This window comes from Schistocerca cancellata, chromosome 1 (assembly GCF_023864275.1).
Source record: "Schistocerca cancellata isolate TAMUIC-IGC-003103 chromosome 1, iqSchCanc2.1, whole genome shotgun sequence".
NCBI lineage: Eukaryota > Metazoa > Arthropoda > Insecta > Orthoptera > Acrididae > Schistocerca > Schistocerca cancellata.
The window spans coordinates 709980531-710007286 of NC_064626.1; the positions used below are offsets into that span (position 1 = coordinate 709980531).

Sequence of the window (26756 nt, forward strand, 5' to 3'; positions counted from 1 at the left end):
GACGAATGTTGAAAATTAGGTGGACTGATAAGGTAAGGAATGAGGAGGTTCTATGCAGAATCGGAGAGGAAAGGAATATGTGGAAAACACTGGTAAGGAGAAGGGACATGATGATAGGACATCTGCTAAGACATGAGGGAATAACTTCCATGGTACTAGAGGGAGCTGTAGAGGGCAAAAACTGTAGAGGAAGACAGAGATTGGAATACGTCAAGCAAATAATTGAGGACGTAGGTTGCAAGTGCTACTCTGAGATGAAGAGGTTAGCACAGGAAAGGAATTCGTGGCGGGCCGCATCAAATCAGTCAGTAGACTGATGACCAAAAAAAAAAAAAAAAAAAAAAAGACCTTTTAGTAGGGCCAGTCTGTAACCAATGCCTGAAACTGCTTGGTCATCACATTAACCATGGCATGTAGACTTTGGAATTTGGCTATGCTTGGTGAGTGCTAACATGATATGATGGCACAGTAAGGCATTGTTTCTTCGGGTTAGCTCAGTGGTTGTCAGTTGTATTCACCTGGAACTTTGGCAGCTGTCGATGCCAAGCCCATCACAGCAGTCAAATCTAGCATTGCATGCACCTTATCAGCAACTTGCAGTAACAGTGTATTTACCTGAGTGTAAGACAACCCTGAATATAAGACATCCCACCTTTCTTTTAAAGAGCCTCCTTGGGAAAAACATATTTTTGACATATTCTGACCAATCAAGATCACAGACTTTTAATAACCTATTGCCATTTATGGGTTGTCATTATTTTCTTAATACAAAGAGAAACAAAGAAAAAGAAATGGTTTACATTAATTTTTACATTCAGTGCCTTGTTTTAGGTAGCCTGTAATCTTTGGTATCTCTATTTTAAATCATCATCATTGTCATCCTAACAGGACAGCTGTGAAACTTATATCTTAATTGTCACAAATATTTGGCTGTTCCTTCCGAATACATTGCTATTTCTGAGGTTGTGGTTACAGTGGGACTTGAGAACATGGCTGTTTCTTCTGAATAAATAGTAAATTTCACTTCTATACTAATGTGAGAATGTTACAATATCTCTTGCTCTCCCATTGGCTGTGTCGAACCAGCAGCTCACACCCCCTAATGTTCCTGTTGTACCCCACAAGGAGCATTGACAACATTGTTGCATGATGCACTAAGTGCTGTTAGCTCCAGTCTGTTTGACTTTTAACATCTCCTGCAGAAATGTATGCTATTGTCAAGTATTTGTCCAATTTTAAAGTCATTTTGATTTTGAGGACAAATGGATTCAGGCAAACTAGTTTAAACATGGTAGATGTTCATAAAAAGCCAAAGTATGCAGTGTAGATTCCCATGGTTGACAGCAGGCGAAATTTTATGCCTGTACAACACCCTCCCTTCCCGCACTTGCCATGATTAAGTTTCTCAGCCAATCTGGTGTCACTATTATCCCTCCAACTATTCCATAGTGCTGTGCTTGAACTACAATGAAACATGAATGGCAATATCTCCTAGGGTGCAGGTCATATGTAATAACAGGAATTAGTATGTAAGTACAAAATCGCAATCACGATTCAGTACAATTCTCATACTTTCGTTCGTCCCACTATCTAGTGACATCTGTCTGCACTGTCTCCATGTGTCTTCCAGCTGCAGTTTATTCTTGGGGTAATAATTGCTATCAATTTCATTTGATTTTTGTTTGTTAGACATTTAATTCTGGATTAATTTTCTGCCTTGTTTCATCTGAATGTCGCCATCTTGTTCTAAAGCTGGTTTTTCCCCAGTATTATAAGATTTGAATAGTGACCAGATTTCTCATTTACATTCCATGTAACTCATTACAGTTTCTCAGAACCAAATAAAATAGTGACAGGGTTCAGAACCAAGTAACGGATTTTGATGGACAACATTTACGCATTTGAATGTTACCTTTACTTAAAAAGCAGCATAAATACATACAGTATACGGTATCCATAGATATATGAAAACTTTTATTGCAAACCTTTTTAAAAATAATGGCAGTGTGTAAGTTGATAGAATTAAATACTATTTCCTCCTGTGTTTATGTCCGCCGCTCGTGGTCTCGCGGTAGTGTTCTCGCTTCCCGAGCACGGGGTCCCGGGTTCGATTCCCGGCGGGGTCAGGGATTTTCACCTGCCTCGAGATGACTGGGTGTTTGTGTTGTCCTCATCATTTCATCATCATCCCAGAAAGTGGCGAAATTGGACTGAGCAAAGATTGGGTAATTGTACGGGCGCTGATAACCACGCAGTTGAGCGCCCCACAAACCAAACATCATCATCATCATCTCCTGTGTTTCACAAAATTGTCAATTTTAAAGCAGAGCATTAGTTTGTTGTAGTGGTTAGTTCATAGTTTCTTGACTATCCCTTGCACTAGCACCATGAGTCAAATGTCACACAATAGTTCGAGCAAGATTGATACTGTATCAAGTGCTTCAGCGTATTGGGGAAATCTTTAGCCCATTCAAAAGCAAGGATTGTTTGCTAAGCACTACCCTTCAGAATTCTTCAAAATAAATTCATACGAAACCTCAATGGCCAAAGCTTCATTTGTAAATGTGAGATGACTGCTATAATTAATCATCCGACGTCGTCGTCTTCAGTCCAAAGACTGGTTTAATGCAACTCTCCATGCTACTCTATTCTGTGCAAGCCCCTTCATCTCCGAGTAACTGGTGCAACCTACATTCTTCTGAATCTGCTTACTCTATTCATCTCTTGGTCTCCCTCCTTCTGAGATTTTTATCCCCCCCCCCCCCCCCCCCCCCCCCACACACACACACACACACTCTTCCCTCAAGTACCAAACTGGTGATATCTTGATGCTTTAGAGTGTGTCCCATCAATCAATCCCTTCTTGTAGCCAGGTTGTACCACACATTTCTCTTCCCCCCAGTTCTCTTCAGTACCTCCTCAGTAGTTACATGATCTATCCATCTAACCTTCAGCATTCTTCTACATCACCACATTTCAATAGCTTCTATTCTCTTCCTGTCTAAACTGTTCATCCATGTTCCACTTCCATACATGGCTACACTCCATACAAACACTTTCAGAAAGGATTTCCAGACCTTAAAATCTATACTTGATGTTAACAAATTTTTCATCTTCAGAAACACTTTTCTTGCCATTGCCAGTCTACATTTTATATCCTCTCTACTGTGACCATCGTCAGTTATTTTGCTTCCCAAATAACAAAACTCGTCTACTAGTGTAAGTGTCCCATTTCCTAATTTAATTCCCTGAGCATAAACTGATTTAATTAGAGTACATTTCATTATCCTTGTTTTGCTTTTGTTGCTGTTCATCATCCATCCTCCTTTTAAGACACTGTCCATTCTGTTAAACTGCTCTTCCAAGTCCTTTGCCATCTCCGACAGAATTACAATATCATCGGGAAACCTCAAAATTTTTATTTCTTTTCTCTGGACTGTAATTCCTAGTACCAATTTTTCTTTTGTTTCCTGTACTGCTTGCTCAATATACAAATTGAATAACATCACGGAGAGGCTACAAGCATGTCTCACTCCCTTCTCAACCACTGCTTCCCTTTCATGCCCCTCAACACTTATAACTGCCATCTCGTTTCTGTGCAAATTGTAAATAGCCTTTCACTCCTTGTATTTTACCCCTGCCAGCTTTAGAAATTTGAAAGGGAGTATTCCAGTCAACAGTATCAAAAGCTTTCTCTAAGTCTACAAATGTTAGAAACGTAGGTATACATTTCCTTAACCTATCTTCTGTGAGAAATCATAGGGTCAGTATTGCCTCATGTGCTCCGACATTTCTTTCCCGATGTTAGTTAGTTTTTTGCTGCCATGACTAATTAAAATGATCTTTTGATAATTTTCACACCTGTTGACACCTGCTTTCTTGAGGTTGGAATTATTATATCCTTCTTGAAGTTTGAGAATATTTCACCTTGCTCACCAGATGGTAGAGTTTTGTCATGGCTTGCTCTCCCAAGGCTATCGGTAGTTCTAAAGGAATGTTGTCTACTCCAGTTGACTTTTTTTGACTTAGGTCTTTCAGTGCTCTGTCAAATTCTTCACGCAGTATAATATCTCCCATTTCATCTTCATCTACGTCCTCTTCCATTTCCATGATATTGCCCTCGAGTACATCGCCCTTGTATAGACCCTCTACATACTCCTTCCATCTTTCTGCTTTTCGTTTTTTGCTTAGGACTGGTTTTCCATCTGAGCTCTTGATAATCTTTCAGCTGCTTCTCTTTTCTCCTAAAGTCTCTTTAATTTTCCTGTAGTCAGCATCTATCTTATCCCCAGTGATATATGCTTCTATATCCTGACATTTGTCCTCTAACCATTCCTGCTTAGCCATTTTGCACTTTCTGTCAGTCTTATTTTCTAGACATTTATATTCCCTTTCGCGTGCTTCATTTATTGCATTTTTATATTTCCCCCTTTCGTTGATTAAAGTCAATATGTTTTTGGTTATGTAAGGATTTCTACTAGCCCTCGTCTTTTTACCTACATGTTCCTCTTCTGCCTTAACTATTTCATCTATCAAAGCTACCCATTCTTTGTCTACTGTATTCCTTTCCCTTGTCCTTGTCAGTTGTTCCCTAATGCTCTCTCTAAAACTTTACAGCTTCTGTTCTTTCAGTTTATCCAGGTCCCATCTCCTTAAATTCTTGCCCCTTCGTAGTTTTTTCAGTTTTAATCTGCAGTTCGTAACCATAAAATTGTGGTCAGAATCCACATCTCCCCCTGGAAATGTCTAACAATTTAAAATTTGATTCCGAAATGTATGCCTTACCAGTATATAATCTGTCTGAAACCTTCCAGCATCTCCAGGACTCTTCCACGTATACAACCTTCTTTCATGATTCTTAAACTAAATGTTAGCTATGACCAAATTATGCTCTATGCAAAATTCTCCAGGCAGCTTCTTATTTCATTCCTTTCCCCCAGTCCATATTCACCCACTACTTTTCCTTCTCGTCCTTTTCATGCACTTGAATTCCAGTCCTGCATGACTATTAAATTTTCATCTCCTTTAAGTATCTGACTAATTTCTTTTGTCTCATCATACATTTCCTCAATCTCCTCCTCATCTGCGGGGCTTCTTGGCATATAAACTTGTACTACTGTGGTGGATGTGGGCTTTGTATCTATCTTGGCCACAATAATGCGTTCACTGTGATATTTATAGTAGCTTATCCATGTTTCTATTTTTTCATTCATTATTCAACATACTGTTGCATTACTTTTATTTGATTTTGTATTTATAACCCTGTATTTACTTGACCACAAGTCCTGTTCCTCCTGCCATTGAATTTAAGTAATTCCCACTATATCTAACTTTTAAAATTTTCTGAAAACAAAGATGATGAGACTTACCAAACAAAAGTGCTGGCAGGTCGATAGACACACAAACAAACACAAACATACACACAAAATTCAAGCTTTCGCAACAAACGGTTGCTTCGTCAGGAAAGAGGGAAGGAGAGGGAAAGACGAAAGGATGTGGGTTTTAAGGGAGAGGGTAAGGAGTCATTCCAGTCCCGGGAGCGGAAAGACTTACCTTAGGGGGAAAAAAGGACAGGTATACACTCTCGCTCGCTCGCATGCGCGCGCGCGCGCGCGCGCGCACACACACACACACACACACACACACACACACACACACACACATCCATCCGCATATACACAGACACAAGCAGACATTTGTAAAGGCAAAGACTTTGGGCAGACATGTCAGTCGAGGCGGAAGTAAAGAGGCAAAGATGTTGTTGAAAGACGGGTGAGGTATGAGCGTCGGCAAATTGAAATTAGAAATTAGCGGAGATTGAGGCCTGGCGGATAGCGAGAAGAGAGGATATGCTGAAGGGCAAGTTCCCATCTCCGGAGTTCTGACAGCTTGGTGTTAGTTGGAAATATCCAGATAACCCGGACGGTGTAACACTGTGCCAAGATGTGCTGGCCGTGCACCAAGGCATGTTTAGCCACAGGGTGATCCTCATTACCAACAAACACTGTCTGCCTGTGTCCATTCATGCGAATGGATAGTTTGTTGCTGGTCATTCCCACATAGAATTCTTCACAGTGTAGGCAGGTCAGTTGGTAAATCACGTGGGTGCTTTCACACGTGGCTCTGCCTTTGATCATGTACGCCTTCCGGGTTTCAGGACTGGAGTAGGTGGTGGTGGGAGGGTGCATGGGACAGGTTTTTGTACCTAATCGATAAAAGGGTCTGACGTTCCACGCTCCATTCCGTAGAACGTCAGTTTCGTTTCTCCTGATAATGACGTCCTCCTGAGTAGTCCCTGCCTGGAGATCATCTGAATGGGGGACTATTTTTACTTCTGGAATATTTTACCCAAGAGCTTAACTGTACAGTAGAGCTGCATGCCCGTGTGGGAAAAATTATGTCTGTAGTTTCCCCTTGTTTTCAGCTGTTTGCAGTACCAGCACTGCAAGGCTGTTTTGGTTGGTGTTACAAGGCCAGATCAATCAATCATCCAGTCTGTTGCCCCTGCAACTACTAAAAGGCTGGTGCCCCTCTTCAGGAGTGACCATTTCTCTTGCCTCTCAACAGATACCCCTCTGTTATGGTTGTATCTATGGTATGGCTATCTGTATCACTGGGGCACCCAAGCCTCCCCAATGGCAAGTTCCATGGCTCATGGGAGGGGATCATCCATTAAACAATGTAAAAACGTTGACCTCAGCAGCAATAGTTTAATCTGCAAATGTGACAGCCCAGTATAATTTTGAATGACAAATTAGGGAAAAAGCCTTATATTATAATATGGTAAAAATGATATGTAAAAGCTGCCATTCGAGCACTGTCAAAGTTAGCTGTACCATGAAGGCAAATGCTGTTGCCAGATATGTTATAACAAATAATCAGAAACCACACTAATGTCAACTGTAGCTTGTAAATGTCTCAAAAACTCCTATGGGTTTTTGTCGTCATATTTTTCATGGTACAGTTGTTGATGATGTTTTTGATCAGGTAGTTTAGTGCAATGAGCAAGTAAAGTTGTCTGAGAGCAAGGTATGCTTGTTGGTGATGTGGGTGCAAAACAATGTCTGAAATTAAAGTGGTTGCTTGCTGGTCCAGCTTACTGACCGTCAGTGTGTAAACTGCTTGCAGTCTTCAGTCACCTGCCAGTGTACAAAAATGTTCAGTGGAATGGTGAACTATATAGGTGTTTCAGTTTGTTCAAGTGTAAATGGCAGAGCCAACAATCGTAATTGTGACACAGGAGAACTGCAAGCCAGTGGGCGGAAAGTCTTTAGTTCATTGGGGGAGGGGGGGATATACAGACACAACACAGATGAGAGCACTGGCAATAATAACCTTATGTAAGTCTTTAATCTTTTGTGGCCATTGTCACTGAAGTAAACTTTCTGGGTTGTTAGCACACATCTTATTTCTCCTATACATCTGGTGTCCTTGGCTGACTGAACACTGTCAAAGATCAGTGTTTCATTCTTGTATAAAAGATAGTTTTTCTGTGCTTATTCTGGAGAAGTGGGGTTACTGGGTAAAATTCGTAGAGCTGCCATTGGTGGGACATCATCATTGGATAGTAAGTGAAGTTTCCTGTGCTAATGCTGAAGTAGTGGGGTTATTGGCTAAAATTCTTGTGGCTATCATTGGTGGGCCACCGTCATTGGATAGAAACAAAGTGGACAGAGCAAGAAAGGTGGCTTCCTGGATGTTGTTTGTATTGTTTGCAACCGCGGCTGTGTATTAACTTGCTGATGGTGGGGAGCTATTGAAGCCGGAAGCCTATAGCCATAAGCTCTATTGAAGTTATGTTCATTATTAGAATCTCCAATTGCTTCTCGGACTTTCCTTTTACAGATATTGGTTTCCTTGGCAAGCACATGGACAGTATTGAAATCAGAGTCAAGGCCACACACAGTTCTCATGATGTTTCACTACTGCAAATTCCACACTTTGTTTTGACTGCATGTGGCATTCATGTTCCTTAACATGTTCTTTGATTAAGTAATGCTTAAATAGCCTTCTTGTTGGCTCTGCTAGGTGATGACACATTTGTTACAGGGCTGTCCAGCAAAGAAGGGCTTCACGGGTTCCACAATTTCTTAAATGACAGTTACCGTAAAATCAGCTTTACCTTAGAGGCTGAGAGTGAGGTCGGTCTCCCGTTCCTAGGTGTGTTGGTATATCAGAGATCTGGCAACACTAGAAAATGGCATGTATAGAAAGCCTACTAACATAAATAGGTATTCAGATGCCACTTCGCACCATTACCCCGCCCAGACACAAGCAATGCTCAACACACTGTCTTAACATGCCTTCCATATCAGCCACAACAGCTTGGAATTGGAATTAGATTTGTTAAAGAAGACAGTGGATGCCAATGTCTACAATGAGTTGTCCACGGACAGGGCGTTCAGATGAAATATTAATTATGCTAGTAAAATGAAAAGCTGCCTTGTCATTCTGTTGAGCCACTGGAAAAATGGTACACAAGACTCTTTCTTGAGTTAATAAAAAATAGACTTTTTCTGAAGCAGAACAGATGCACCTGATTACCTCCGCACTGTGGGCAAAGTTTATATAGGTAAAACGAGGAGGACTATTAAAGAACCTACCAAGGAACATGAAAACCACACCCGGCAAAGTGTGAAACATGTAGTATTTGATCATCATGAGAACTGTGGTCTTGAAATTGATTTCAATAATGTATGTGTTCTGGCTAACGAAACCAACATTTATAGAAGAAAAGTTTGAGAAGTGGTTGAAATCTGTAAGAATGAATGTAACATCAATAGAGAGGATGGCTATAGGCTTCTGGTTTCGTGAATCCCCACCATCAAGGAAGTGAATGTGCAGCTGCAGTGTGCGAGCAATACGAACAGCATCCAGGAAGCCACCTCTGCAGACAATAATATAGAAGAAATATGATGATGTGGCCTAACAACCTAAAGGATTTTTCTTTCAATGATAACCTTGTTAAGTCTATTTTGATGTCACTACCTGGCGTAGCGGGTGTATATCACACAGATGATTGCAATTTATCGGAGGTTGGAATGCAATTTATCCAAGGTTGGAATTACTTGTGTTTCTTCATTCATTGATTGCAGTGAGGCGCTCCAAAACTTTACCTCTTTCTGGAGGTGCTGCATGGCATTAACAGTTTATACACATCCTCCCATGACAAAATCATATATCGTGGGTTGCGTAAAATACTTGTGGGATTGAAACTACTCTGTGTTGTGGTTACCAGTTATGTAGATGAAATTAATACCCACATATAATTATCAACACTAATTTTACATGTAATTATCAATGCTAATTTTACATATAATTATAATAACTTTTTGTTGAGGAAAGAAAAAGCAACATATAAAAATGTGAGCATTGAATAACCAGAAATTTCATGGAACATACATCAAACTCAATTGATTGATTATTTACTCCTACACATTGTTTATTGTTAATGCTGGGTTCCCCTTTGGCAAACTTTTCTTATCCACTAGTGCTTATTACTCTTGCCTAAGGTATAACCTCTCTGTGCATTCTAGAGCCTTGTGTGGATGTCTGACTGCTTTTACCTCTCCATCCACAGGATCTTGATGAAAAAATGTTACCATTGCTTGGGATTCATTAATCAACTAGTAAAGAGGGAGTGGGGGAGATGACAGCATTCTTAGATACGTGTGTAGGGGAAGAATTGTTCCAACCACATTTGCAATTTGAATGATTTACATCGTTTAATAAGAACTTATGACAATGTTTCTTCTTCTTCTTCTTCTTCTTCTTCTTCTTTGTGGTGTAAGTGAGAGTGGAGTGGAAACAACTGTTGATAACATTGAGGGTGTTAGTTGAGGACATTGAGATTGATAGAAGTGTCTCAAACATTCAAAGAAAAGGACGCATATTTGAATCACGTTTATTTCTAGGATTACTTTGTGGCTCATTGGAAGAACACACTATCCAGATTTTTTATTGTTACATTCCTCACATACTGATGTAAATTCTCATGTTTTTGCAGTGTTGCAACTGCAAGACCAGTTCTTGGGAATGCAGTCAGGTAGGTGTGTGTGTGTGTGTGTGTGTGTGTGAGGGCACACATACATGTACCAGTGAGGTGTGTGTGTGCATCTCACTGGTACAATATGACTGAAATAAAACCCCGTACCTGGCGATGGCGCATCCCCAGTATATAGGCACCATCCTGACAAATCAGTACCACCATCTGCTAACAAGACACTTGAACCTAGCTGCGTACCCAAGATTGCTTTCACTCATCACATATTTCTTGAAAGACCTTTTTAATGTTAATGTGAAATCACTAAACAATAAGCAACAAACTTTGTTATTTTGTCATATGTAATCTGGATTGCTTTATTTTCAGTAATGGAAGAATTTTCTGTGTGGTTGGATAATCATAGGCAGTACCTGGATGCTTGTTTAACAAGGGAATTGAAATTTGAAGCATTTTTAGCTGTGCAAATGCAAAGAAATCACAAGTTGGTTAAACTTGTATATGCTACATATGAAATGGCCCAAGATAGTGAAATTTTTTATGATGAAATCATGAAAATGGTTTCAAAACGACTGTACAAAGAGGTAACTTAGTATTTTTTAATTTTTTCTATTGTATACAGAATGATTTTTAGTGTGAGAGGTGTTTTTGTCATGTACATAGAAAACATAGAAGCAAACGGAAAAGCCTATGTGAACATGTATGAAAATTTGCTTCGTTTCATGCTGGTACTGCCAGTACAGTGGTACAGTTTCTTTCGATTACATCTTCAAAATGTCTTCCTGTGACTTTAATACAAATTAATAGTAAATTTGTGGAAACTTTTGCAGTCAAATACTTCATGCCATTCAATTCTGTTGATTCCTGCCTCTTGGAGGAATATATTAAATAGGTGAGTGGGGTGTGCTCGTGTATTTTTTTCTTTAACGATGAACCAATTGAAGTTGTGGGTGAATGAGAAGATAACTTTAAATAGGACAGTGTGACTGTATTTCAGTGTAGGAATAAAGGCTAAGCCATTGGAAAGAAAATATTTCTCTGGAATGGTTGGGGATCCGGAAGTACCCTTCTAATCACACAATATTGCCACTGATACTTCTATTGTCTCATCAGATTACTTTGCCAAGACTATGGTTTTCTCAGGTCAAGCTCTGAAATGAGATTACCTCTCTCTTTATATTTTTTCCATACCACACACTTTAGCTACATTGCCCACCTGCAACCTATAACATCCTCGCCAGACTGTATGATGTTCCAAGGCCAGTACCCACACCCAAAGAATCCTACCTCTCCAATTGTTCCTGCTGTGAAACATGCCCAATGCACTGACCAACTACTACTTAATCCAACTGCACCATTGGCAAATTCTACTTCATCAAAGGCAGAGTAACAGATGAAATTACACATGTTGTTCACAAATGTGGGTGAATTGGATGTTTTATATATCACTACCACTAAATTGACCAACTGCATGAAGCATACAGAAGAGCTGCCTGTCTAAGGGACACCCTGTACCCAGTTGCTGAGCATGGTTTACTGAAAGATTCAAAGGATCCAGTGTGCATGTTGCACTATATGCGTTATTTGGATTCTCCCTCCCAGCATTATTTTCCCTGAATGCTGAGGTGGGAACTTGCTCTCCAGCATATTCACACCCAGTCATCCTCCCAGTATTAACCTTCGCAAACAAACTCCCTACCCTACTTATTTATGTATTTGCATGTTTCCATTGTAAATTTTACTTATGTCTTTGCCTATCCTCCCTCTTCATTGTTTCTTTTCCTTTTTTTTTCTATTTTCCTATAGTTCCTAATTTCACTGTTCATACCATTTATCATTTCTCCTCTGAGTCTTTCTTCACTTCTCACTGTCCTATCAACTCTGGATTGAAGTTGCTGCAGTGCTTGATGTACGATCTTTAATTTTCTTCTCTCCTCTTCATTTTTGTCTCTACTCATTGAACAACAGGTGGATCCCTCTCAACTTGGGGTCTTAATGACCTGCCCTTCCTTCACAACTCTTACAAATATAACCCTCTTTCGCCTTTGTTAATGAAACTAACAGTTCTGAAAGATAGGAATAGTTTTTTCTGCTTTTATTATAGCATTTGGGAGTATTGAAATTGTGCCTCCTGAAGGTAAGTTCTGACCAGCCAGTCCTCATAATTTTACATTTTTCTTTTGATACTCTAATACACTGCAATTGTACCCACTTCGACACTTGAAGTAGATGATCTTCCCTCAGAAGTACTGAGATCCTTGCACAAAACAACAATGACAAAATAATTCCACTTGGTTTGCGGAATATATGAGATGGATGAAATAGCCTCTGACTACCAGAGGTATCTATCTGCTTCTAAATCATACTCCATAAGCCACCTAATGGTTTGTGGTAGAGGATACATCTGGTACCACTAAATTAACCCACATACCCTGTCCCACTCGCAAATGATGCATGGGAAGAAGTATTTTCAGTAACCCTCTGTATTAGTCTAATTTCTCGAATTCTCTTATTCTGGTCATTTCTTGAGCTTTATGTTAAAAGAAGTTATATGTTCTCTAACTTTTCTCAGAAAGTGCTCTCTCAAAATTTTAATAGTAAACCTCTCCATGATGCAGCACATTTGTCTTGTAACATTTGTCATTGGAGTTTGTTATGCATCTCTGTAACGCTCTCGTGCCGATTAAATGATTCCACCAGGAAATGCACCGCTCTTTGTTGGATCTTCTCTATATCTTCTAACAGTCCTACCTTGTAAAGTTCCCATATTGATGAACAGCACTCAAGAATTGGTCAAACAAACACCTTATAAGCTGCTTCCTTCGTGGATGAGTTACATTTCCTTAAAGATTCTTTCTTTGAAGCTGTCTGGGATCTGCTTTTCCTACTATTTGTTTTATGTGGTCATTTCACTTAAGGTCGCTCTGTATAGTTTTCATAGATATATTTATGGTAGATACCATAATCATCAATGGTGTAGTTGTACAGTAGTGGATTTCTTTTCCTTTGTACCTGCAATATATTACATTTATTTGTGTTCGGGGTTAACTGCCAGAACCCGTGCTGTTTGTCAATCCTGTGCTGGTCATTCTTCAAACTGATGCTGTCTCCTGGCATTGCTACTTTCCTATAGATAACCACATCATTTGCGAACAGTCTGAAAGATCTGATGCTTTCTGCTAGATCATTAATATACATTGTAAACAGTAACGGCCCTATCACACTTCTTGGGTGTACTCCGGAAATTACCTTTGCATCTGCTGATTTTGTTCTGTTAAGAGTGACATGTTTAGTTCTATCTGCAAGGAGATCTTGAATCTAGTAGCAAATCTGATCCAATATATGAGCAAGCACTGTGGAATGGTGTCAAATGCCTTCCTGAAGTCAAAGAACACGGCATCAATCTGAGTGCCATTGTCTACAGTACTATGGATCTTGTGGAGGTACAGAGCTAGCTGAGTTTCACAGATCTCTGTCTGTACAGATCTCTGTTTGCAGAATCTATGTTGACTTTTGTAGAGGAGATTTTCATTCTCCAAAAATGTCATAATTCTTTAGCATAGAACATGGTCTATAATTCTTCAATAGATTGACATCAACGATATAGGCCTATAATTATGTGTGCCTGTCCTACTGCCCTTCTTGAAAACAGGAATAACCTGTACTTTTTCCAGTCATTTGGTACCCTTCATTGTTCCAGTGATTTCTGATAAACTGCTGCTAGAAGGGGAACAAGTTCTTTCACATAGTACAATCTTATAGGTATCTCATCTGGTCCAGATGCCTCTCCATTACTAAGTGATTGGAGTTGCTTTTCTACCCAGTGGTCAGTTATCTCAATATCTCCAGTTTTTATTTTTGTACAGTGATTGAAAGGAGGGACTGTGTTATAAACATCTGCTGTGAAACAATTTTGGGAGACCGAATTCAGTAATTTGGCCTTCTCTCTGTTATCTTCCATTTTGGTGCTGGTATGTTCACTGAGTGAATGAATAGAGGATTTAGAACCACTTACTGATTTTACACAAGACAAAAACCTCTTAGTGTTTTTACTAAGATTAGTTGAAAAAATTGTACTATCAATGTGATTGAACACTTCTCTCATTGTTCTCGTTACACATATCTTTCCTTCATTCAGATTTTGTTTGTCACCTAAGCTTTGATTTCTCTTCAATCCGTGATGAAGCTCTCTTTGTTTACATAACCATTTTCTAGCATTGCTGCTAAACCATGGTGGGTCTTTCCCACTGCTTAAGAACTTGCTCGAAGCATGCTTGTTTGTCTTGAGGCATATTCAACAATGCTTTTGAATTTTTTCCATGTGTGCTCCACATCTTCATTTTCATCACTGAAAATTTATTGTTGTGTACTCAGATGCTCTACAATTTGTGTCATGTCACTCTTACTGAGCAAAAAATATCTTCCTACTTTTCTTAACATTCTCTGTAAAACCTGTAGTCATAGTTGCTGGTACCTTCCTTTACATTAACTGATTAGATAAGTTCAGATCTGTTTGTTGCTAGGTGGTCTAAGATGTTACCTTTACATTAGTTCTCAAACTGTTCAATAGCATGACTGACAAATTGGTCAACCCTGTTACAACAGCATGATCAGGAAAATTATTAATGATATTCTGCAAGTTCTCTCTGAAGCTCTACCACTATGGCTCCTGACACTAGTGGTCTATAAAAGCGTTTGATTACCTTTTTTTACCATTGTTTGGTGCTTAACTTCATCCAGGTTAATTTACATTCGGAATCTGTGATAACCTCACTAAGTATTATTGAGTTCTTTACTGCAACAAATATGCTACTACCAGTGATGACTAGCCTATCCTTACTATAAATATTCCAATCTGAACTTGAGATTTTGTTGCTATTCACTACCAGTTTCAACCAACTTTCTGATCCTACTACTATCTGGGAATTATGACCTTCAGTAAGTGATACTGATCCTAGAACTTTTTCTTGGATGCTCCTGCAGTTTACTAATATCATATTACCATTATTTCTCTCTGATCTGCCATAGTGAACATTCTCTGAGATCATTGTGGCTGATGTAACTTCTATTTTGGCAGGCATTTCGTGTCTGATCCCAAAGGGTCTCTCTGTAACCTAAAAAACCCATATGTACACATCACACATACTCCAGTACCCTAGTAGCTAGTTCCTGAAAAATTTGCATCCAGTACCATTACAGAGTCATCCATGACTCTGGTTTAGACCTTCCACTCTCCTCCAAACCAGAGGATTCTGACCAATTCTGGGTATGATGCTACAAATAGTCAGATTAGCGTGCATCCTGCTTGCAATATTAGTTACCTTCACCAAATCGGCCACCTCTTGAAAGGAGCCAAGGCTGACCTCAGAACCTAAGCGGCATGTGCTTTTCGTGCTGATATGTGCTGCCACTATTTGCAGCTGATTGCACCCAGTCAGCTCAGCAGCTGGTGGCAGGGCCACCTCCTCCCCATCGTGGATGAGAGCCCCAGCAAATATACTGAGTACACACTAGTGTTCTTTCTACCCTGCATGGCATTTCCCCCTAGGGGCTCCATTTCCTGGCCTATGTTGGAGCTTCTAATGATTAGTGTACCTGTCTTCTGCACTTGTCTGGACAGTGCAGGAAAATTGGCTGCTGGCCAAACAGTAGAGGCATGCCATACTGGTTCAGAAGTATTATCAGCACTGGGTAGAACCTCATACATGTTGCCAAGGTGTAAGAAGCCAGCCATGTGGCCTGTTTACTCTTTCACCTTCCACTCAGTGACACATGAACCCACCGCTGTCTGCCAGTCACTCTCAAGTGAGGGCGGACCTGTCAGATGTTGCTTATCAGAAGACGCAGCAACAACCAGGTCACAGGGCGATTCCAACAGCACCAGAGGTGTCGCAGGTCTCATCACCTCCGCCCCGCTGTCACAGCAGCCAGTTCTCCTTTTATATGCCCACAACAAGAGCAATCACTAGTCATATCGTACTGTGTTAAAAAACTTATATAAAATCTCAAAAAATACAAACAAAGCATTCAGGATTAAGTTAGAAAGTATTAACAGATCCCTGCAAGAGAGAAAATTGCCACACAGTGACACTGCTGAGGTTGCAACATACATGAAATATAACGAGGAATAACAACATGAAACACACACTAAGATATGCTATGCAGAGCAGTCACTATAGTCTGAGACCATAAGATCTGCAAGCTCTTAAAACAGAAATAAGTACCTCTACTGAAAATGGGTGTATCAATAATGAAATAAATCAAACTCCAAAGGAAGCAGGTGCCGATAGACATTAATATTACAGGATGACGAGTGTAATAAGTTTAGTTGCGAATACTTAAATGTGAACTAATAACAGAAGAATGGAAAGACTGGAAAGAGCTGACCTCGGAGGAGATCAGTTTGGATTCTGAAAAAAAGTAGGAACATGCGTGACACTGACCCTACGACTTAACTTAGAAGTGAAACTGCAGAAAGGCAAATCTTTGTTTATTGCATTCGTAGATTGAGAAGTTGTTTGACAGAGTTAAATTTTGAAAGTAGCTTGGATAAAATACACTGAGCAAATGGTTATCTAGAACTCTTACAAAAACCACACTGCAGTTATGAGAGTCAAGGAGCATGAAAGGAGATGGGATTGTAGTGTATCCCCCATATTGATCTTTACATTGAGTAAGCAGTAAAGGAACCAGAGAGAAGTTGGTATAGGGCATTAAATTTCAAGGAAAATAAATAAAAACTTTGAGGTTTGCCAGTAACTTCGTACTCCTATTGGAAATGGCAAAGGTCTTGAAAGATGATTTAAATTGAATGTAAGTGTTATGAAAATAATGGTTTTATGATTGATGACTGCTTTACTTACTATCTTTCTGGCACAAGACGTGACAATTGACACTAAACAAAAAAAGTGGAGGTCCTCCGCATGAGAAAATCCAATAAATTTTGGTTACATGATAAATCACACAAATTTAAATGTTGCCAGTTCAACTAAATATGTAGGGATTACAACTGTGAACAACTTCAATTGAAACCATCTCGTAGAAAATATTGTGGGAAGGGCAAAACAAAGACTGTAATCAATTTTTGAAAACATAATGGAACTGGATAGATAAAAAAAATCTCTGTGCCAAGCAGCAGCAGAACAACACGCATGTCTATAGGTTAAGGAAATGTGCAAGCTGTCAGTGCCAGTGGCTCCTTCTTGTGGAGAAGGGCTGAAGGGGCCAGAAGAGGGATGAGGAAAGAGGACTGGCAAGATTTAGGAAATGGAGAGAGTTTGGAAAAAATCACTCACAACTTTGGGTCACAGGATACTTGCTGGATGGAAAAAGAAGGAAGTCTTTCCTTCTCTACCTGTCCGATAAGCCTCCCCTGTCCCGCAGTTCTGGGTGACTTCTTTTTTTAATAATGTTTCCCGTCTTTGTTCTTAATTGGATTATTAATTTCTTATGCTCTAATCCACCCTTACTTCATACTCTGTAGTCATCACTTCTGTGCTGTGAAGGTAACTTAGTTCTAACTAGTGTACTATCTCTGACCTATTCTCTGTGGCCTCCCCCTTAATCTTGGTCTCCCTTCTTCATCACAACAGATGGGTTCCTCTCACCCCAGGATCTGAGTCGACTACCCTTCCTTTTTAACCTCCCCTAACCCATCCCTTTCCGGCCCCTGGGCAAGGAAGTAATAGTTCGGAAAGCTAGAACAGTGTATGTATCTTTTTATGTGTATGTCTCAACAGTACTAAATATTTTTCTGTCAGAAGTTTATGTGTATGTCTCAACAGTACTAAATATTTTTCTGTCAGAAGTAAGTGCTTTCCAGCAGCTCTGTTGCAAAATTGTTAGTAGTAATCCATATTCCTTTACAGACTGTAGTATTTTTATTTTCAGTGAATATTTTATTTTAACAAACAGTGTATGTCTTCTTCCTACATTGGCGCAAAAATTGTGTCCAGTTTTAACAATCTAATGAGAAAAGACAAGAGGTAACCATACAGAGAAGGCATTATGCCATAGATAGGCAGTATGAGCAAGAACTATGCCATGGTAGCTCTGCTCATCACTTTTGTTCTCCTTCAGAGCACACATTGAGTTGTATATGTGCATGTGTCCTGAAGAAGAATAAAAGTTTGTGAGCTGAGTCAACATGTTTCAGTTACTAAGCTCTCACTGTCTCCATTATGGGGTGAGTTGTTATTATGACTCTTTCCATTGTTTATTATCTACCCAGGATCTTCAAACTTCATATGATTTACAGTTGTGCTTTTTTACTGAATAACCTCAAATTTTCAGGCTTGCCAGAGTGCAACACTTCTGAAATTGCATGATTATTTTGCAATAGAAGACTTCATTATTCCACTAGCACTTCAAGATAAAATGTCAATTGCTGAAGAATTTTTGTCAGGTTCTGTTCCACACCAGAAAAAATTAGTAATATTCCTTGACAAACTCTTGGAAAAGAGAGCACTCAGAAATGAAGTGGATTCAATAGCTGTGTAGGTATTTAAATTTTTGTCTTTGATACTGATAACTCAAACTATTGTGCTGCTTTTGAACAGAGCAAAAATATTTGAATCCTTGAGATTAATTAAAAGTGAAGTTGAATTTTGTGCCATTATAGTTGGTATGTAGTTTGATTTTATCAGATCTTAGATGACCCCATTTCCATCTCCATTATCTGCAGTAGCGCTTTATTTGTGATAGTGCTGTCATTGGTGCAAAATAGTAGTCTAAGAAAAACCACTACTGAAAAACTTGCCTCATGATACATACATTGTGTCATTCACAAGGCTGTATAAAGGACAAATGTTTGTAATTTATTATTTGAATTTGATTGAATACCTACTGAAAACACTGCACACTTTCTCCTGTTAATACTTCATTTACATATGCAGATCTTTGTATTAGTCAGTAGATCATGAAGACAAAATCACTGAATTCAGATCCACATTTTGTAATATAATAGAAAGAAACATTCCACATGGGAAAAATATATTAAAAAAGATGCTGCGACTTACCAAATGAGAAAGCGCTGGTAGATAGACACAATAAAAAACACACAAACTTCAAGCTTTCGCAACCCACGGTTGCTTTATCAGGAAAGAGGGAAGGAGAGGGAAAGACGAAAGGATGTGGGTTTTAAGGAAGAGGGTAAGGAGTCACCCCAACCCCGGGAGCGGAAAGACTTACCTTAGGGGGAAAAAGGGAGAGGTATACACCCGCGCGCGCGCCCACACACACACACACACACACACACACACACACACAGATATATCCATCCACACATATACAGGCACAAACCGACATATGTAAAGGCAAAGAGTTTGGGCAGGCTTGTGCCTGTATATGTGTGGATGTATATGTGTGTGTGTGCGCGAGTGTGTCATTCACAAGGCTGTATAAAGGACAAATGTTTGTAATTTATTATTTGAATTTGATTGAATACCTACTGAAAACACTGCACACTTTCTCCTGTTAATACTACATTTACATATGCAGATCTTTGTATTAGTCAGTAGATCATGAAGACAAAATCACTGAATTCAGATCCACATTTTGTAATATAATAGAAAGAAACATTCCACATGGGAAAAATATATTAAAAAAGATGCTGCGACTTACCAAATGAGAAAGCGCTGGTAGATAGACACAATAAAAAACACACAAACTACAAGCTTTCGCAACCCACGGTTGCTTTATCAGGAAAGAGGGAAGGAGAGGGAAAGACGAAAGGATGTGGGTTTTAAGGAAGAGGGTAAGGAGTCACCCCAACCCTGGGAGCGGAAAGACTTACCTTAGGGGGAAAAAGGGAGAGGTATACACCCGCGCGCGCCCCCCCCCCCCCCCCCCCCCCCACACACAGATATATCCATCCACACATACACAGGCACAAACCGACATATGTAAAGGCAAAGAGTTTGGGCAGGCTTGTGCCTGTATATGTGTGGATGTATATGTGTGTGTGTGCGCGAGTGTATACCTGTCCCTTTTTCCCCCTAAGGTAAGTCTTTCTGCTCCTGGGATTGGGATGACTCCTTACCCTCTCCCTTAAAACCCACATCCTTTCATCTTTCCCTCTCCTTCCCTCTTTCCTGATGAAGCAACCGTGGGTTGCAAAAGCTTGAAGTTTGTGTGTGTGTTTGTGTGTTTTTTATTGTGTCTATCTACCCGCGCTTTCTCGTTTGGTAAGTTGCAGCATCTTTTTTAATATATAAAGAAAATGGAACAAGATCGGAGACTGCATCACATTGGCAAACAATAGAAGGAACCTGCTTACAATGTCAGGAATATATCATGTACATCTGAGTTGAAATGACCAGATTATTCATCAATACTGGGATCATTGGACATAAATGATCGTTCAGGTTGAGGAAGGGAGAAGAATCAGCTGTGATGGAGAATGTGCTGTTTGAGACTGACTAAATGATAAAATTTGCTGATGCGCGGGTTGTCCCTGTGGAGAAAAGTTGTCATTCCTGTTTATTCAGGAAAGCTATAGGAATTCACAAACATGTCAGTTGTTTTAACTAGAAAGAAGAAAGCCTGAAAATAAATAGATTGTGGATTCCCATGTTGCAGCGATTATTCATTGAAGGCAACAAGGTGCAAACCAAGGTGGCAAGGACTAGGGAAATGCCCTCAGACATTGACACAACATGTTCATACAGTCTCTCAGCATGTGATTGACTCCAGTCTGCCAGCCACTAATGCCAGCCAAATGTCAAAATATCTTTAAACAAATATCGATGAAAGATCCTGAGACAAAAGCCATCAGGCAATTCATCAAGTGGCCACAAAAGACACAACAGTTTTGTAAGAAAATAGATAGTTCTCTATCTTCTTACATTACTTTTCGCAAAAAAAAAATTGCATTATGTACTGGCACATAGCTTGTTGATGACTTTTGGACTTTCAAGTGGATTGCGGGATGACCAGAGAAGCTTATTGTGAATGATGTTCTTCCTTAGGGTTGTTAATGCATGATTTCTTCTCTACATCTCGTACTGTTACTAATTTCTTGACACCTAATAACATTAGCATTCCTGATTTTGGTAAACAATTTTGTGTGATGTTGTGAACAGAAATAAATTTGTTGTGGACCGTTCTTGTACTTATGACATTATTTACATTTATGGTGATGGTGGTGGTGGTGGTGGTGGTGGTGGTGGTGGTGGTGGTGGCGGCGGTGGCGGTGATGACGATGATGATGATCATGATCACAATCAGGATCATGATCACTGTTCTTTCAGATGACTGAATTCTGATACATAAAAAAATCTTCAGTACTATTTTTTTGCAGTTTCACAACAAGACTCTTTCTGATTGGTCTTGTTGCTGGTTTTAATTCTGTAGTGTCGGATTATAGTCAGAGTACTTGTGTTTTTCTTTGAAAATAAAGTTAGTGTGTGATGTAGGTGGCATGAGTATAATGTATTTTCCAGTATTCTTTGGTAAATAAATCAATTGTGGGTGGGCACTGTGGGTTTGAACAGAAGATGTATATGAATAATGTCCACAGATGTGTGTGAATAATGTCCACAACCAAGAAAACATTAAAATAAATGAAATGGCAATAATAAATCTTTGGTGGAAACATCAGTTTTTAATTTACTTGTTTCATTGCATCACTTCTTGAGAGTATTGTAGCATCATGAGTGTAAGCCTGTACTAGATGTAACAATGTTTCATACTGTATTTGTGCAAGAATAGTAGTGACATCAAAAAGATGATCCTTGTGTTTCAGTAAATTAAAAGTACCAGATGTTAAGTTGGATAAGTTTCATTACAAACCACTTAGCAAACTTGTGGGGAGATTAGTCAAAATGTACAATCTTCCGGAAGAAATTTGCCCAAATCTCAATCAGAGGAGAAATGAAGGTGCACTGCAGTTCCTACTTCACAAAAGATATCAAGATAATAGTTTAGGTGAGTATTTGCAGACACAAATGTTAGGTACTTGTACATACTTTCATTTTTTCTTGTGAAATTATCACCTGTAGTAATGAAGCTTGAGTCAGTGTAGCATTTATCTGGTAAAAACAATAATATTTTGTAACAATATTGTGAAAAGGAAAAATTGCTACTCACCATATAGCGGAGATGCTGAGTCGCAGATAGGCACAACAAAAAGACTGTCATAAATACAAGTTTTGGCCAGTAAGGTCTTCGTCAGAATTAGATGACGACCACACACATACACACTCACGCAAACACGACACACACACATGACTGCAGTCTCAGGCAACTGAGGCCACAATGCAAGCAGCAGCACCAGTGCATGAAGTGAGTGGTGACTGGGTGGTGGTAAGTAGGAGGCTGGGGCGGGGAGGAGGAGGAATAGTAGGGTAGGGGTGGCAGACAATGACGTGCTGTTGGGGAGCGTGCAGGGATGACATGGAAAGAGGGTGTGGTAGCTATGTGCAGTTGGGAGGTTAGACAGAAGGCAGTGGAGAGGTGGGGAGGGGTGTGTGTAAAGTAGATAACAGTAGAGGGTGTGCTGAGTGATAGACAGCCTCATTTAAACTACATTTAAAATTATAATAAGCTGTCAGACAGTATCCCTCAGGTTTAGAAACACATGCGCATGCACCTGACCATGTCATCTCTGGTCACTCAGACCGAACTCATGTTAGTAGCAATCTGTGGTATTTCATATTGTTGTTGTTCCATCCAAGATTTTCCATTGGTGATAACAAGACATATTCCAGGCTGTATTTAAGGATTTTAGTATTCTTGTACTCGTTTTCGAGTGTTTTTTTTTTTTCAGGGCACTAATAATATCCTGCGGTATGTGTCATCAAATTTCTGCATTTTAGCTTAGAATTTCTTCGCTTGCTGAAAAGTGTCCTCATTGTCCTGATACTACTGCTTCCTCACATCATCAAAAAGTAAATAAAATAATAATAATAATAATACTAATAATAATAATAATAATAATAGCAATAAAATACTGAAAGGTTAAGTGTTGTCACATTAATTCAATCACATAATTTAAGTGAACTCTTGCAGTCATTGATATGAATTATCACCAACATATGGTGGTGACTTACCTGAAAAACATGGAAAATTGGAAATTATCAGGACAATTTAATTTACTGGAAAAGTTAGACAAATCTCCAAATCTCATGGAATTTTGAAAACTTCAGAAATTCTGAGAAAGACTTGGGGAAAGACATTTTCTGAGAAATTTTGTTTCAAATCATTCTAAAATCTTTTGGAAACAATCAGTTGTGGAGCCATGTAAGAAAAGGCGTAGAAGTACATGAAATTGTTATAGTCGGTGTTGCTCGGTCACAGCCACTTCTAATGTGCTTGCGGGCCTAAGGGATCTTCCCTTTGTCTGGGAAGTCCCTTGCTCAAAGTCTGTTTCCCAATGCATGACTTGACTCTGATGATAGACAATATTGTGAATGTGATGATGTATGATTGCGGTTGTGACAGTTCATGATTGTGAATGCTATTGAGTGTGATGTGTGGGTAAGAATTTATGTAGCTGTGAATTCTTCATTCATATAGATGCAGAAGTGGTTTTTTGGCTTTTAAATTAATTAAAAAATATAAAATGCACATATATTTAAATATGTATCTTTTGTAGTTCAGTATTGAATATTCAGCTTTTCATTCTTTTTTTACTAATTCCTATTCAAAATAGTAATTTGTGAACATTCTGACAGTTTCATGCTTAAAGTCAACATTGGCCATAATGTAAAGAATGTCTTGCTTGAAACATGACGTTTCATTGTCATCAAAACTTTTTGATATCATATTCCAGTGACAATAGTTCAAACAGTGTTTCTGAGAGAATTTTTTGTGTACTTCAGTTTGTCACATAATGACACAGTACAGCATGAAATGGAGACATAGGTAACGAAGACGTTTCCAGTGGCAGAGAGACTTCTCAACTTACAGAATCTTTGATAAAACTATAAATCATAGCTGAATTTGGAATAATTGCTAATAACTGATGTGGAAATTTAAAAAAAAAGTCATTTGTAGCTTTGAAAATTGGTGAAGTATAACTTGCTCTCATGTACAACAAAAGCAGGCTCAAGAAAATTTGGACTTTCAAACTTAAGAAACCTGGAAATTCCATGGAAATTCTTTGATGAAACATTCGACCATCTTGCAACTTCTCCAGAGAAGACTAAAGGCTATCTGATACGTTACGGTCAAAAAGAAAAGGTTATTTACATAAATTCTTCCATTTCCTCAATGCTCGTTATAGGTGAACGATCATGCACAACACATTTTATTTCCAGAATTAGATTTTCACTCTGCAGTGGAGTGTGCGCTGATATGATATCGGTATTATCAGATATCTCCTTCAGATAAAATTAGGGCCATTTTACTAAAATTTAGTTTAGAACAATGGGCACCATGAAACAGAGCACTCAAAATGGATTGAACATTTAGTTGTGCTAATGGAGTACTTAATCAGAAAATAGAAACTCATAGTCCATAGAACAAATTGTTTATTCAAGAATAATTTAGCAGTAGTGGAATCTACCTCGAGATCTTTCAGGGACATTGTCTGGTTTGTTGCTCGATGAACCAATGCTGCATGTTGTTTGCAATGTACAGACTATTTTCTAACCGATTTTGCACTCACCTGTGTTTGTTTACTTTATTTACATCTGTTTTAAATCCATTTTTGGCCTCATTCAGTCACTTAATCCCGGATATGCAAATGAAATATAAGTGCCAGTATAGTTTGCTGCCATAGCGCACACACTGCAGTTGTCGGGGGGGGGGGGGGGGGGGGGGGGCTTTCAGACAGAAGGGAAGGAAGAAACAAAACGAAACTTTGTGGGTTAAGATGGTGCATGATGTTATCTCCTGAGGCAAGCTGACTCATAACTATTGTAAACGGTCCATATCCTTTATACTGGCATTGGGATGGAACCAAAGTCCGAGCTGGTTGCACACATCTATCAGGGACAGATCTGGGAATGTTACTGACCACAGGAGCACCTCAGCATCATGCGGATTGTTCCTAGGCACATGTGCAGTGTGCGGAAGAGCCTTGTGCTGTTGAAAAATGACACCATGGTACTGTCGCATGAGAGGTAAGGCATGAGGATGTGGGGTATCCGTGGCTAATGTTGTGCCGCCAGTTCACCCAATCACTAGCAGCCTTGTAATAGCTCTCCACACCATGATGCCAGGAGTAACACCTCTCCAGATCACCAACTTACTAACCGAGGGTGATCATCTGGGGTAGTGCAGAACTGTGATTCATTGCTGAACGCAGTGTGATGCCATTCATCAGCAGTCTCTGCTTCCCGATCATGGCACCATTCAAAGTGCAACTGTTTGTCAATAAGTGCATTGTATAAGTGATTCTAGAGTCACTATGAATATTTTGAGAGAAGTCATTTTACTACATAGACTGATTTTATTTAAAAAAGTCACTTACTGAACAATTTGGCTACTAGCATATTTTACTCCTCATGGGTATTTTCCAGCTATCTCTGCTGCCTGCATCACACTAAAAGAAGTGATCATATAGCAACCTATATTCCACGCATGTGTACGGAGGAAGTGACACCACACATTGCATCCTTAATAACTGTTTCCTACAATCATGGTAGTTATGGGCACATCTACCTCAGTGTATGCAGGAAATTGACTTCCTTCAAGGCAGCCATTCATATTGTGGGCCTATGCCTTTGCATGGGACGGTAATGTCCTAGTGCGGCTGTTGCAAGTCTCCGGCCAAAGATGCGGGGTTTCACAGAATGTTCCAGGGAATCTATTACTTGTTCTCAGGTGGCAAGTACAGATGCAAAGGGGCTTTGCACACAATATACTGATCTTGCCTGGTGGTAGTCAGATGTGATCTAATGGAACATTGATTATGAGTATGCCTGCTCTCACTTCCCAAGCAATCCACCATCAGGCCATAGTCACAGCCAAATACTCCACAAATCTGGACATTGCATGATTTGACCAATGACCAAATGGAGATCCACAATGAGGCCCCCTTCAAACTCTGACCCGTGCTGAGAACACTGTCTCACATGAGGCCATGGCACATCAGTGCTTTTCACTGTGATCACTTATCTGACATTGTTCGCACCCCTTACACCCTGTCAGTGTAAAATTTCTAAGACTGTGTTAATAAGAATATAGTTAAAAGTTAAAATAGTGGTTTCAATGCTCAGGTGCTCTACTCAGTCTCCAGAGTGCAGTTGTTTGTAGGTGTTACTTGTACAGTCCACAGGGGGAAAAAAGAAAACACTTGTCTAGCAGATAGTTCGATTTTGTTTGGCTGCAGCATAATATAATGATAAATTCTAGGTACTACCATAGATATTGACTTTGGGCTTGAGTACAGTGTCAGTTGGATTCAGACAATGGAAAATCGGGTATGGAATAATGCAGCATTATGAAAAGTATAGATTACTGCTTCCATATAGCGGAGATGCTGAGTCACAGATAGGCGCAACAAAAAGACTGCCAAACAAGTAATTTGTCTAATTCTGATGAAGGCCTTTTTGGCCAAATGCTTACTTGTTTGACAGTCTTTTTGTTGTACCTACCTGTGACTCAGCATCTCCGCTATATAGTGAGAATTTGTCAGTTGGATTCATATTTGCAGTAGAGCATACTTTGAGTAATTATGTGGGCATCCTGATGTAGTTTTGTCCTTGGTTTCCTACAGTCACTCAATGATACAGGGACGGCTACTCCAGCAGGGTCATAGCTGTTTCGTCTCGTCATCTTCCTTCAGTTGAACTACTGGTGACAACAAATA

General features: G+C 39.4%; 1 protein-coding gene across 6 annotated transcripts in view; it reads left to right on the plus strand.

Annotated features, from left to right (window-relative positions):
* The window catches only part of LOC126184783 (exonuclease mut-7 homolog), a 243914-nt gene that overhangs the window by 59345 nt on the left and 157813 nt on the right, over positions 1-26756 (plus strand). For all 6 annotated transcript variants that reach the window (XR_007536880.1, XM_049927351.1, XM_049927370.1 and 3 more), the window contains exons 5-7: positions 10370-10584; positions 18293-18495; positions 21744-21925. Coding sequence is in view for 5 of the 6 variants with exons in the window: in XM_049927351.1 (XP_049783308.1) it covers positions 10370-10584; positions 18293-18495; positions 21744-21925 (600 nt within the window). In the remaining variant the exon portion in view is untranslated. The remainder of the gene's footprint in view (positions 1-10369; positions 10585-18292; positions 18496-21743; positions 21926-26756) is intronic.